The sequence below is a fragment of the Melanotaenia boesemani genome, chromosome 3 (assembly GCF_017639745.1).
Source record: "Melanotaenia boesemani isolate fMelBoe1 chromosome 3, fMelBoe1.pri, whole genome shotgun sequence".
NCBI lineage: Eukaryota > Metazoa > Chordata > Actinopteri > Atheriniformes > Melanotaeniidae > Melanotaenia > Melanotaenia boesemani.
Genome location: NC_055684.1, coordinates 8,772,505 through 8,786,325, shown reverse-complemented (window position 1 = coordinate 8,786,325; position 13,821 = coordinate 8,772,505). Strand labels below are relative to the sequence as shown.

At 39.7% G+C, this 13,821-nt stretch overlaps 1 protein-coding gene across 2 annotated transcripts in view; it reads left to right on the top strand.

Annotated features, from left to right (window-relative positions):
- The window catches only part of LOC121636449 (metabotropic glutamate receptor 7-like), a 232,700-nt gene that overhangs the window by 160,190 nt on the left and 58,689 nt on the right, over window positions 1-13,821 (top strand). For both annotated transcript variants that reach the window (XM_041979968.1, XM_041979967.1), the window contains exons 6-7: window positions 58-258; window positions 12,257-12,396. In XM_041979968.1, the coding sequence (XP_041835902.1) occupies window positions 58-258; window positions 12,257-12,396 (341 nt within the window). The remainder of the gene's footprint in view (window positions 1-57; window positions 259-12,256; window positions 12,397-13,821) is intronic.

Sequence of the window (13,821 nt, the reverse complement as noted above, 5' to 3'; positions counted from 1 at the left end):
ATCGGATTCAGGTCAGTTGTGAACGGGCTAATTTACAAGTCACATTCTGTCCTGCAGGTCAGGAGCGCATCGGCATCGACTCCAAGTACGAGCAGGAGGGAAAGGTCCAGTTTGTGATTGACGCTGTGTACGCCATGGCCCACGCACTTCACAACATGCAGCGGGATCTTTGTCCGGAGAACTCGGGCATCTGCCCGGAGATGGAGCTCGCTGGAGGGAAGAAACTGCTGAGGTACATCCGCAGCGTCAGCTTCAACGGTGAGTGGACTGATGGCTCCCATAAATCCTGCTGCACATGATGTGTTGCACTCTGAGCACCAAGGCCACAACAAGCCACACTCCACCTCGTAAATACACTGGTTTGAAAAGGTGGGAAATGACTTTCACACCTTTGGTTGAGTTGTAACAAACTCAGGGGGTGTAAATACACCTCCTGTTCTAAATCTTCCAATAATCCTCCTGCTGTTAGAATAAAACCCACAGTCCAGATTTTACACAGCATGGATCAAAACTGACCCACATTTAGATCTGAAATCAGTTCATTTTACCATTAAATAGTCCAAGTATTCTTTAAATATTTTGGTTTCGATTACCATAGAGCATTATTTCCATTTTTCAAAATGGAAAGCAAAATTTACTTTCTATCAAAATTGTATTTGTATTACCACGTCATCACACACGAGTCACAAATGACCTGTTTAACCAAATAAGATTTAAAATCATAAATATAATAACAATTTGTTTCAGGTCATAGTTTATTTGTCATTTTGTCACACATGCTGCACCTCTGATATTTGAACTGGTCTGTTTCTGTCGTGAAACGACTGTAAACTGGTGAAATTTGACCAAAGAAAGTAGAAAACAACTGATCACATTGCTAGAGCACACACTGCCCTCTCGGGTTTTACATGACTCTCCTCACCTCAACATGTTTCTGCTCATTGCACACCGGCCCTGTGTACTGGGAAAAAGAAACTGGACAGAGTCTTACTCCAGTAAGATCCTTTTCTGTTGGACGGCATCTTAGTATCCTCATCGGAGGACTCACCAGATGAGTTGACAGCAGAATTGGGACAAATTGCCGCCTCATCAGTCAAGGGAATTCTGGCTGTTTTGGCTCCCAACTGGCTCTTCGTTTAGCATGACAAAGCTTCTATTTTAGCTTCATTTAGCAATTATAAATAGTTTGTAAGTTAAGCAATTATTTATTTATTTATATTATATAAGCTACTATTTAATATTTTAATCAAACATTTAACTGAACAACTGAACCACAATGAATAAATCTTATAAAAATAAAAGCCAAAGGCTGAACTCCATCAAACTTCAGATTCACTAACTTTTCCACTCTGTCCCCGCACACAACTAGTTGAAAGGTGTAATGTGTAACAAAATCAATGAGCAGTGACAGAAAAATGTGTACATAGTTGCCGTCTTTTTCTACTACTTTTTCTTCTTCCTGTTCCTTTTCTTCTTCCCTGATTTGTTCCTGGTTGCATGTCAATACGGTTTCTGGTGGTATTGTTCCACTGCATCAAGTGACGAGCCAGGCTGGAAATGAAGGGCCATTTGGGAGCCAAAAGGGCCAAACTTCCTGGAGACGGAAGTGTCCATCCGCCTGCGTAGCCATTTTCTGCATCGTGCATATAGTCACATCATTTATTACATAAGCCACTTAAAAAAAAATGCACCACTGAAATGACCGATCTCAGGTCAGATATCCAACACATCTTGGACCAGTTTCTTCAAAGATCAGCTACTCTAGTTGATTATTCAACCCTCTCAGTTCCACAAAATGTCAATAAGGACAGCATATAACGAAGTAGCTACCTTCTAGTTGTTAACAGCAAGCTAATTGATAGATAGATAGATAGATAGATAGATAGATAGATAGATAGATAGATAGATAGATAGATAGATAGATAGATAGATAGATAGATAGAAAGTGTAGCCGCATACACACAGAAACAATAGCAATACAATGAAATAAGAAGAAAAAAAAAATATTATTAAAGCAATATAAGATGCTGACAGACAAATGTTGCTGTTTCCCTTTCAAATACTACAGTAATGACTGTAGTATTTGTAGTATTTGACTACATTATATGTACATTACATTACAGTACATGACTCATTTCTGAATTGGAAGTGTAAAAATACAAAAGTTGTGTTTGATCATTTTATTTATTTATTTATTTATTTATTAGTCTTTATATGTCAGTGTCGAATGTAACAGGGAGAGAGAGGAAGAGAGAAAAAGAGAAAAGGACAGAATTGAAATATGGAAATAAAAGTTGTCTAGGCTGCTTAAATCACAACAGTATTCACAAGAACTATATAAACTACCACAGTACTACATGATACATAAAGAAAATAGAATAATGATGATATGAAAAAGTACAATCAAACATACAGTACCTGTAGAGAAACGTACCAACACACAAACATCAGCAACATCTAGTGAGAAGCGGATGGAGAGACGAGCATGTTTGTTAGCATGCACGTGTGACCATGAAACAAGGATGAAACATGTGCTTGCAAGAGGGTCGTGACCACGCTGCACCCCGAAGCATCATTGATAGACGGGGGGAGCCCGGGGTCCTGAGGCCCCGAAGGCCCTGCAGGTCCACAAAGCACAGAACCCAAGACAGCCAAAGCAGAGAGAGCAGCGGCCCTACTCAGCCCAGAGCAGAGGGGCCCCCAGACTGGCGCCCTCAGCACGATGGGGCAGCGGGCAGCGGGCACCTGGCGCTGCGGCGCGGGCCACACAGAGAGCAGGTTGTGTTTGTTTTTTAAAGTAAGAAAGGAAAAGTAAAAATAATGATTTGTGTTCATAGAAGTTTTTCTCTGATATTCTTGCTCCTAACTCACATAATCCTCATGTTTTTTACAACACATTGAACCTTTTTTTAAATGCAAATGACCCTTTGCAAGCCTCGAACAAGACGTGTAACAAATTTCTTAACTTCTTTGTTCACTAAGTTGTTAATATTAGATCTCTGATCTCACTGCCTTTCACTGATCCATCTACATTAGTGTCCAGTTCAGGCTTGCTTGACCAATTCCAGCCAGTTTCTCTCACTAGTTTAGAAGAGCATGAAGTGGTCCATGTAGTTTTCCATGTGACATTAATCCTCCTTGATTGCTCAAGCAGGTCTTTCCCTCCTTGTGAACTTTTATTCTAAACTTAATTAATAGCAATCTGACATCTGGCCAGGTACCAAAGGACTTTAAACATGCGGTTGTTCATTCTTTGCTAAAGAAATCTGGTCTAGATATATTTAATTTGCCATCTCTCCAAGTTACCTTTTCTGATTAAAACACTGGAAAAGATTGTTTACACTCAAATGAAGGACTTCCTGGATAAGCATAAAATTCCAGAAGTGTTTCATTCTTAAGCTCTGTTAAACATTTTAGTGACATTTTTTTTAGCAGCTGACTGTGGAAACTATGACCTGCTTGTACGTTTAGATCTTACCGCTGCTTTTGACACGGTAGACCATGATTTTTGATTCGCTAGAGTAATGGGTGGGAATTACAGGATCAGCTTTCCAGTGGATGAAGTCTTACCTCTCTGACAGGAGCTTTTGTGTGAGGATTGCTGTCTCTACCTCCTCCAGTGCTGACTTGCCATGTTGGGGTGCCACAAGGTTTTATTCTTGGGCCTCTCTTGTTTTTTACTGTAGCTTTTGCCATTGGGGACTATTTTACCCAAACAGGATTTCATTCCATATGCTGACAACTGTCAAATCTACTTCCCCTTCAAGCAGTCAGATGGTCACTCTGTTTTCACTGTCGTAGTGATTTTAAGTCATGGAAGGATTTTAACTTTTTGAATTTTAATTAACATAAAACTGAAGTGGTTTTATTTGTTCCGAACTGCTCCCCCAGTGCCCCTTGTGCTGATCTTGCTACTCTGACTCCAGACTTGAAGTTTGTTGTCGCCAACTTAGATTTAATAATAGATGATGCCCTTAGGTTTGAAGGGTAGTAAAATCATTTGTTATCTCAGACGTCTTTCAAAGGTTAGACCCTTTCTTTCAAGGTGTGACATGAAATCGGTAACTGATGTTTTTATAACCTCCCGGTTCGATTACTGTAAATCTCTGTTAATAGGAATTAACGAGGGCGCTCTGCAACTCCTTCAGTTGGTGCAAAATGCAGCAGCGCGATTTTTAACAGGTACAAGGAAATGAGAGCACATGACTGGTGTTAGCTTTATTGCACTGGCTTCCTATTTATTTTGGGGTTCTGTCATTTGTGTTTAGGTACCTTAATGGTTTTGTGCCAGCATATTTGTCCCACTTGCTGCACTCCTAAGCCCCCTCTTGTTCCCACTGGTGATGTTGCTGGTGGTTCCTAAATCACAAAAGAAAATGAGAGGTGATCGAGCTTATTCTGTTGTGGCCCCAAAGCTCAGGAATGAGCTTCCTTTACACATAAGACGAGCTCCCTCAGTTGATGTTTTAAAATCTTTGAAAACACACTTTTATTTCAACTCAGTATGAGTTTGACGTAGTGCTTTATGTCTTCAGATTGTTTTGTTTCCTCTTGTTTCCTCTCTGTTTTTAGTGTTTATATTAATTATTTCTCTGCCGGGTTTTACTTGTGCAGCACTTTGGTCACCCATGTGTTGTACTTTTAAAGTGCTTTTTAAATAAATGTGGTATGGTATGCTTTGGTATGGTGTGGTATGGTATGGTATTTATGGTATGGTATGGTATGGTATGCTTTGGTATGGTGTGGTATGGTATGGTATTTATGGTATGGTATGGTATGGTATGGAATGGTATGGTATGGTATGGTATAGTATGGTATGGTATTTATGGTATGGTATGGTATAGTATGGTATGGTATTTATGGTATGGTATGGTATGGTATGGTATGGTATGGTATGGTATGGAATGGTATGGTATTTATGGTATGGTATGGTATGGTATGGTATGGTATGGTATGGTATGGAATGGTATGGTATTTATGGTATGGTATGGTATGGTATGGTATGGTATGGTATGGTATGGAAGGGTATGGTATTTATGGTATGGTATGGTGTGGTATGGTATGGTATGGTATGGTATTTATGGTATGGTATGGTATGGTATGGTATGGTATGGTATGGTATGGTATGGTATGGTATGGAATGGTATGGTATGGTATGGTATGGTATGGTATGTATGGTATTCAACCAAAAGAAGATATTGTATTTACTTGTAATAGTAAATGATAAAATACATTCATTTCAAGGACAAAATGGATAAAAACAAATTAAACAGCATAAAATAGGAATATGGGCCATTTTTGACTCGGGGTTAAAGCTGAAGTATAGAAATGAGACACAGAGGGCTGAATTCAGGATTGATCATGGATGATGAAACTCCCGTCAGCAGCTGCTGGAAGGTGTGATGACGGATCGTCTTCACAGGGTGTTAGTTTGAATTTTACTGCCAAAACTAAGTCCATCATGAAGTCAGTGAGTCTGCCAGGCGATGAAATTTCAGCCTTCTTCACACTCACTTCCCATTCAGCACAAATTGTCTCCAAACAGCCAATCATAGAGACGGAGCTGCTTTATGAGGCAGCCGTCAGCCTTCTTAGACATTTGCCTCTGCAGCCAAAATGCAAATGAAATGTGGAGTTATAATAGCAGAGCAGCATGATGTTATCGTCTTTCCTCTGGCTCACACACCTCCCAGCTCTATGAACGGGGTCTAGGAGTGAACTGTTGCTGCAATAACTCTCAGATATGGACCCACATCCCGTTAACGTGGCCCTGAGGGAGCTTTTTTTTAGAGTGATGTGTGACAGTGCTAAAGGTTCTTGTGTCTCTGGTTGTGATGTAGCTGAATCAGCTTTATGAAGCTTCATAATGTCCAATGCTTAGCTTCGTCTGAGGTGGTCTGCTTCGGTCTCATGAGGAGACGGTCAAGCTGAAGATGGAAAAACCACTCTATGTATCTAATCACTTTAAAATAACTGTTATGTTTTATTGTCTTAGAATGAGCCATTTATATCTGCTTATCGTGGGTCCACATACATGGCAGCCGCAATGTTTGTGCCACCATTTTTTTCTATAGTGCAGCTCCAGCTTTGTTGGAACGGTGCTACAGCACTGTTTGGGATAAGTAATGCCTTAAAAGGACCATGAATGAACACAGTACACATGTAGGCATTGTTGAAGTACTTACCTGTAGTGCAGTCTTTTCTGCACCTGAGGCCACAGGATCCTCTCACAGAGGAAAACATCAATGTCACTAATCCTTACACACTGTACCTTTAGGAGAACATTAAAAAATGAGAAGCACTTTAAAGTAAATAAATAACTGATAAACTAATCACAGTTTGTGTGGGCTCAGGTTGCTAATCACTTAAAAAAATGTAGGTATTTGGGCTCCAGCTGCAAGTTTCTCTGACTCGCAAAGCTTTAATTAATTTAGCTTTCCAAATATATCGGTGAGATGGGCCAGTTTAATCACTAGCCACTCATCAGCAGTGTTGGCCTGTCACTTTAAAAAAAGTAATTAATTATAGTTACTAGTTACTTCTTGTAAAAAGTAACAGCATTAGTAAAGGAGTAACAGAATTCCAAAAGTAATTACTTGGAAAAGTAACTACTCTGTAACTTTGTAAAAAAAATGTTCAAATATGTTCACTTTGACGAAATTTCAAATCCTACTGCTTGTTCATTTATTCATAATAAAACCGAATATTAGATCCGACTAATGATTGAAATGGAAACCTCATGGAATAAATTACTAACAGAAAAATCATTGATGATCTCAGGCTGCTGGAATTCGTGCCTCCGTCTCCTCTTCAGGAGCTTGTCATGATTCTAACTGCTTACAGCCACCTTGAAACAAACCATTATTTCTGGTTATGATGAATATTTCTCATAACGTTCTTGTCTTTTATCTCTGTGAGGGAAAAGTGATATATGTGGTTCCAGATTAAAAATCTTCCTCTGTTTTCTCTGGACTCGCCGTTGCTGCGTGTCCTGGTAGTTTGTGTGTGTGGCTGCAGGTGCTGACAGGATCCGCTCCCTTACCGTCAGCCGGGCGGTGACCCGAGGAGAAGCGATAACGAGTGGAGGAGGAAAGTATTTGCCGGTGGAAAGAATCTTTACCAAAACAAAAGAGGCATGGATCTTTCAGAGTGAAATTGCCAATAAAAATAATAAAAAGTTCATAATAAAGCCATAATTTATACACATTTCTGTCAGGTTGTATTTGCAAAGTGCAACAGTGTCTGTTGGAGGTCTCTTAACATAAAAGGACAATTAGTTGGATTGAAACAAAACTTTGCAGGCTAAAGCAGCTGAAAAATATTATAAAATCAGCCAAACGTGTTTGAGGAATAATGTTGATGTAAAGTTATCTACTGAACAATTTAAGAGCCACACAATAAAATTATCAGGTTGGAACATTTTCTTATAAGGCTCCTTTTGATAATCTGATTTTTTATTTATTTATTCATTTTTTTTTCCTTTTCTTTTTTTATCTTATTTATTTATTTTTAATTATAGAATTTATGTAATTTTGCTGGATCTGACTGGGGGGGACAGAAAAAAAAAGGAGAATAATGAAGAAAAGTAAAAAGGAAAGTAGAAAAAAGATAGGAGACAAAGATGCAGTAGATAGAGGCAAAGACCCTTTAATCTAAACCAACACCAGAACTGCTGCACCTGTACATGGTGCATGGGGGCACAGGCCTCGGCTGGCCAAGATCAGCAGCCGCTGGCAGGTTGGAACATTTTCAAAGTTTCTTGAAAAACCGACTGCGTTTTGTTTGTTCCACCCATGTGTTTCAAAAGGGGCGTTGTCTCCGGAAAAGGCTTCGGATCTGAGCGGGTCATCCGGCTGATGTCCCGGCTGATCGCCTGGTTAATTTAAAGTGAAAACTTCATGATAAAGACCTACTTCACTTGCAACCCGGTCACAACACAGCATGGCAACTATTCTACTCAAACGTTGTATTCTCCAGTTTCTGTCGTATCATTCAGTAAAAACAAAACCTATTCTCATCTTACAACAGTAACATGCTGCCAGTAACATTTTATCGTCAGTAACAGTAACAACATTGTAATGATGGAAAGATTAATTAGTTTTGATTACCCGTTACTGAAGTGCCTTGACAGGGTTCTCCCAGCCCTCATCTTACCCGATAAAACGGGCTTTTTCTGGGACTACAGTTCTTCTCAAACACCCGCAGGCTCCTTGACATAATCTACACCCAGTTGGAGTCTTGTTCACTTGAAATTATTATAGGCTTAGATCGAAAAGGCTGTCGATTTGGTGGAATGGGGTTTCCTTTCTATACTGGCTCTCCTTTCTGTCCTTTAACTGGCTAATATTTACCTCAGTACTGATCCTATGTGTGACCGGTGCAAATACTCACCAGTGACTCTAATGCATGTTTTGGACTTGCCCAAGTTTTTAATATGTCTATTGACCTACATCCTTAGACCTGGGGACTGTGACTGGCCATTAAATATGAACAATGTTGGGGCCTTCATTACTTTCCCGTAGCCAAATACTGTTAAATTGGAAGAGCTCTAAACCGCCGTCCTGTCGGGTGGATCAGGAACATTTTGTCTCACCTTGCGTTGGAGAGGATCAAGTTCCCTCTGAGAGGTAAAAAGGACAAATTTAATGAGGTATAGATGCCCTATTTGACTTACTTTAGCAATACCGACATGATGAATTGGGAGTGGTAGAGAATGACTCTGCATAATCTGGTGAAGACAGGTTACTTTAAATTGCTGCCGTTTTTTTTTTTTTTTTTTTTTTTTTTTTAGTTGGGGTCTTGTGAATACTCTTTCTCTTCTTCAGTGTATATTATCATCATTATTATTATTATTATTATTATTATTATCATAGTCAGTTATTTTAGGCAAGGCAAGGCAAATTTATTTGTATAGCACATTTTATGTACAAGACAATTCAAGACACAAAGTGCTTTACACAAAACATAAAAACTAAAAAAAAGCAAAGTGCAGAAAAAATACAAGTGTATTAGAAAAACAAAGATTAAAAAGGATTAAATTCATTACATAAAAACAGAAAGAAAAAAAGCTCAGATAAAGAAATAAAGTTAAGATTTCAGTGTAAAAGAACCAGATGCAGATCTGGACTCTAAATAAAAACTATTAAAATGCAGCAGAGAACAGGTGGGTCTTTAACCTGGATTTAAATAAATTGAGTGTTTCAGCTGATCTGAGGCTTTCTGGGAGTTTGTTCCAGACATGTGGAGCATAGAAGGTGAATGCAGCTTCTCTGTGTCTAGTTCTGACTCTGTGAACTGATAAGAAACTGGAACCAGATGACCTGAAGGTTCTGATACTGGGTCAAGGGGTCACTGATGTATTTTGGTCCTGAACCATTCAGAGCTTTATAGACCAGCAGTGAACATGATGATGATGATGATGATGATGATGATGATGATGATGAAAAACACTGTATTCAGACATCTTAGCCATAGGAAACAGTAATAATAAATAAACAAAAAATAAGTAAACAAAAAAAAGTAAACAAAAAATACATAAACAGAAAAACACCATATAAATGTCTGAAAAGGAGTGGGGAGAAGCTTATTTAACCCACCCCCACTACAAAACTTAACAGAAGTATAGTTGCCAGTGTAAAGACCTCAGAGCTGGACTGATGTGGTCCACTTTCTTGGTCTTAGTGAGGACCTGAGCAGCAGAGTTCTGAATAAGCTGCAGGTGTCTAACCTGTAAAAACACTGTTAGAATAATTGGGCCGACTAAAGATGACATCATGGACTAGTTTTTCCAGGTCCTGCTGAGACATCAGATCTTTTACCATTGATATATTCTCAAGGTGACAGTAGGCTGACTTTGTGATTCCCTTAATGTGTTTCTCAAAGGTCTGAGTCCATCAATGCACCCAGATTTCTGGCCTGGTTGGTGGCTTTTAGGTTTATAGACTGAAGCTCTGTGGTGACCTTTAAGTGTTTCTCTTTGGCTCCAAATACAATCACCTCAATTTTGTTTTTGTTTAACTGGAGAAAGTTCAGGCACATTCAGTCATTAATCTCCTCAATGCTTTTCCTAGGAGCCTGTACAACAGGGGTGCCCAGCTCCGGTCCTCAAGGGCCACAATCCTGCAGGTTTTTGATGTGTCCCTGCTCCAAAAGCTCCTGACTAAAATTAATGAGTCATTGTGCAAAACGTAATAAGCTTTTAGATCTATTTCATTTGAGTCAGGTGTGTTGAAGCAGGAAACATTGGAAAATCTGCAGGACAGCGGCCCTCGAGGACCGACTTTGGGCATTTACTGAATCCGTGACTTTGTGTGTTTCTTCAAAATGCTAATAAACAGATTTATATATGTTTAAAAAAATATGATCAACCCAAGACCGCTAGGATCTGATGCAGCTCCATGTTTTTTACTCTAATGCAGTGGAGAGCCAAAGTTTCCCTGTCTTAACCAATAGATGAGCCAGTTTTTGTCTATGTTACGTGTCTCATCTTCTACTTCAGTAATTCTTGATGCTGTGACACCTCTACTTACTTAATCTTACCCCACACTCCACTCTTATCATGTCACATCCCCATTTAGAGAATCCCTGCTCTATTGGATTGAGATGTGGTGACACTGGAGGCCGTTGGAGTACAGTGAACTCATAGTCGTGGTTGATGATCAACGACAGGTGAAGCTTCGCTGTCTGAGCTACTCCATCCGAGCAATAACAGCTCATGGCATTCCTGAGCTGAGTCTCTGCTGTACACCCCCCACAGTCTGACCTGATTAACCTACAGTAGACTCGATAGACTAGAATCAGCACAGTAAAGACTGAGGAAGTGATTCTTACAGAAATAAAGATAAAGACTCACAGAACTTTCTCTGTCTCCCTTGAACGTGAGCCAAATATTGTCTGAGAAAAAAACCCATTCAGTATGAAGCTGCTGCCTGAGGAAGCAGCTCACCCACGTTATGATTCAAGCTGGTTTTTAGACCCATTCAGAACTGGCTTCACTTTAGAAACAGGAACCTGATGGTTTTTCAGACCTGCAGCTGCAACCAGAACTGATCTGGACAGTCTAATACCTTCAGCAGGTGTTTGACCGACTCAGATCACATGACTCAAACACAACACAAACTCTTCAGTGTTTTCTTTGTCCTGGTGTTGAGTTTATACAGAAGAACTGAACACACACAGTTTCTTAGGGGTGTTTATTTCTAAATGATCGCGATAAGGCTATTAAGAAAACACAGTAAAATACTGGACTGTCTCCTTTCTCCCACAGTCCAAGGACATGCATGAAAGTTTAACTGTTGTTAAATTCTCCCGTGGAGAAAGTGTGAGTGGTTGCTTGTGTCTCTATGTTGGTCCTGGTCAACCTGTCCAGACTGTACCCTGCTTCTCTCGTTGTAAGTGCTGCGCTGTTTGCATTGAAACAAGCAGGTTTTCAAGATGGATGAATGGATGGATGGATGGATGGATGGATGGATGGATGGATGGATGCTGAAGCTCATTTAGGTCAGGTCAGGTTTATTTATATAGCACATTTCAGGTCATGCTGTCCATACTCTACAAACTACAAACATCTAAAATAAAATAAAGTGAAGAATAATACAGCAAGAAAATAAAGCAATACAAAAACATTGATTAAAACAAAAACAAATTAAAAACAATTAAGACAATAAGGACTAGGACAGTTAAAGAAATTAAATTATTCAGGTCAACTTATGATAAAAGCCAGTTGATAAAAATGCGTCTTTAGAGCTCTGATAATGTCATAGCATCTAGTTTTTCATGTATGGTCAAAGGCAGATAGAGGATGCATAGACCGACTTCTGACTGTTGCAGGGTCAGACTTTTCTGTACAGAATAGAAGAAACAAGAAGCTAGCAGGAGCTACCGGAGGACACGGACAGCAGCTGTTGGCGGCCACTGTAGCCCAGAAGGAAGAGTGGTTGTTGGGAATGTTAATGGTTTAATTCCCCCAGAGGCAACTAACCATTTAGCTTCAGGTTTCTCTCTGGATGAAGTCATGTGTGGTTATTTTATCAATCAGAGAGGTCATCTTCACCCTGCAGGAATGACCAGACACATCATTTGTGTTTGGAAGATTTTCTAGTGTTCAGGACTAATTTTGGCTTCACTGGGTTGAATCGATCAGTTTGTGACGCTTCCTGCTGTCACGGACAAGAGGAACTTAAAAACTGTTCACAGACTTCCAGTCGTTGAACCGAATGTTGAACGTCAGACGTTTTGAGCTGTTTTTCCTCCACAGGAAGTGCAGGAACGTCAGTGACGTTCAACAGAAACGGCGATGCTCCTGGACGCTACGACCTGTTCCAGTACCAGTGGAACAATGTGACGGGGCCGGGCTACCGAGTGATCGGACAGTGGACGGAGACCCTGCAGCTCAACGTAAGTCTTCATCACTTTTCTTCATCATTTTTCTGGAGTAGACAGAGCTGAGCTGTCTTCATGTAGGAAGACTGACGTCAGCTCCTCCTCTGGAGGAAAATTATATGGAATGTAAAGTAGGCCAACTAGATCATATGGATCATATTCTTTTTGAAAATGGTTTATCACTGCTCAATACCACAGGTGCAACACACTGGCGCTGTATATGTGAGTGACAATTTTTCCACTTTTCCACTTGCTAGCACAAGTAAGCTAAACTAGCAGTCTCGTTGCCGTTTCCTGCCTATGAAGTCAAGTTGTAAGATTTAAAATGTTGACATTAAACAACAGTAGCCATTTCCATTACTGTAGATATTGTTTGTATTTATTTTATGGTATTTGGAGCCACAGAAGTAAAACACAGCCAGATGGACTGATTTCAGATATCTAGTGGGAGTGGAAAAAGACTAAAGAAGAGGATGTCTTCTCAAAATGATTGGTGCTGTGCAGATGTTGGATGGGCAGTTTTACCTTTTTGAGACCATGAGAGATACAAATCAGAGGAGCAACCCTCTCTAACGTGGGTTAGGGTGGTAGAAATGGTTTATGCTATGCAGGCGTGGAACGAGAAAAGTCTTGATAGGGCACAATGGGTCAAATTAATGTAGATTTTAGGACGTATTGAAAGGATAATTACAACTGAAGTGGTCACCTGATGTAAAACAACCCCCTCCCAGGTTGGTGGTTCATAAGAAATCCTGACTTTGTCGAGCAGACACTGGAAATAGTTGAAAACATCAATCACTTCCACACACAATGGACGGGATACGGGGCAGTATGAACGCGGTCTAGGAGTGAGCTGTTGCTGCAATAACTCTCAGCTATGGACCCCCATCCCGTTAACGTGGCCCTGAGGGAGGTTTTTATTAGAGTGATGTGTGACAGTGCTAGAAGTTCTTGTGTCTCTGATTGTGATGAAGCTGAATCAGCTTTATGAAGCTTCTTAATGTCCGATGCTTAGCTTCATCTGGTGGAGACCAGAATTACTGATGTGCTTCATTTCTGCTGCTTCAGAACATCTCTCACGAAGTAACAGAGGTCATTTCAATGATTTCAGCTTCATTTACTCTGAATGATTTAGTCCATTTTAACCCCAACAGCTTGGTTCAGATAAAGGTTCATCTATAAATCATATCAAACAGCTGGAAATGTGTGGAATGGATGACAGAAGAATTCCCTTTTTATTCATTCATTTGTTCATCTATCTATCTATCTATCTATCTATCTATCTATCTATCTATCTATCTATCTATCTATCTATCTATCTATCTATCTATCTATCTATCTATCTATCTATCTATTTATCTGTCTGTATATCTACATATGAATAAATGGCAATTTTTAATTAAATTCAATCCGAGATGACCGAGCTTTCCTACAGTTCTT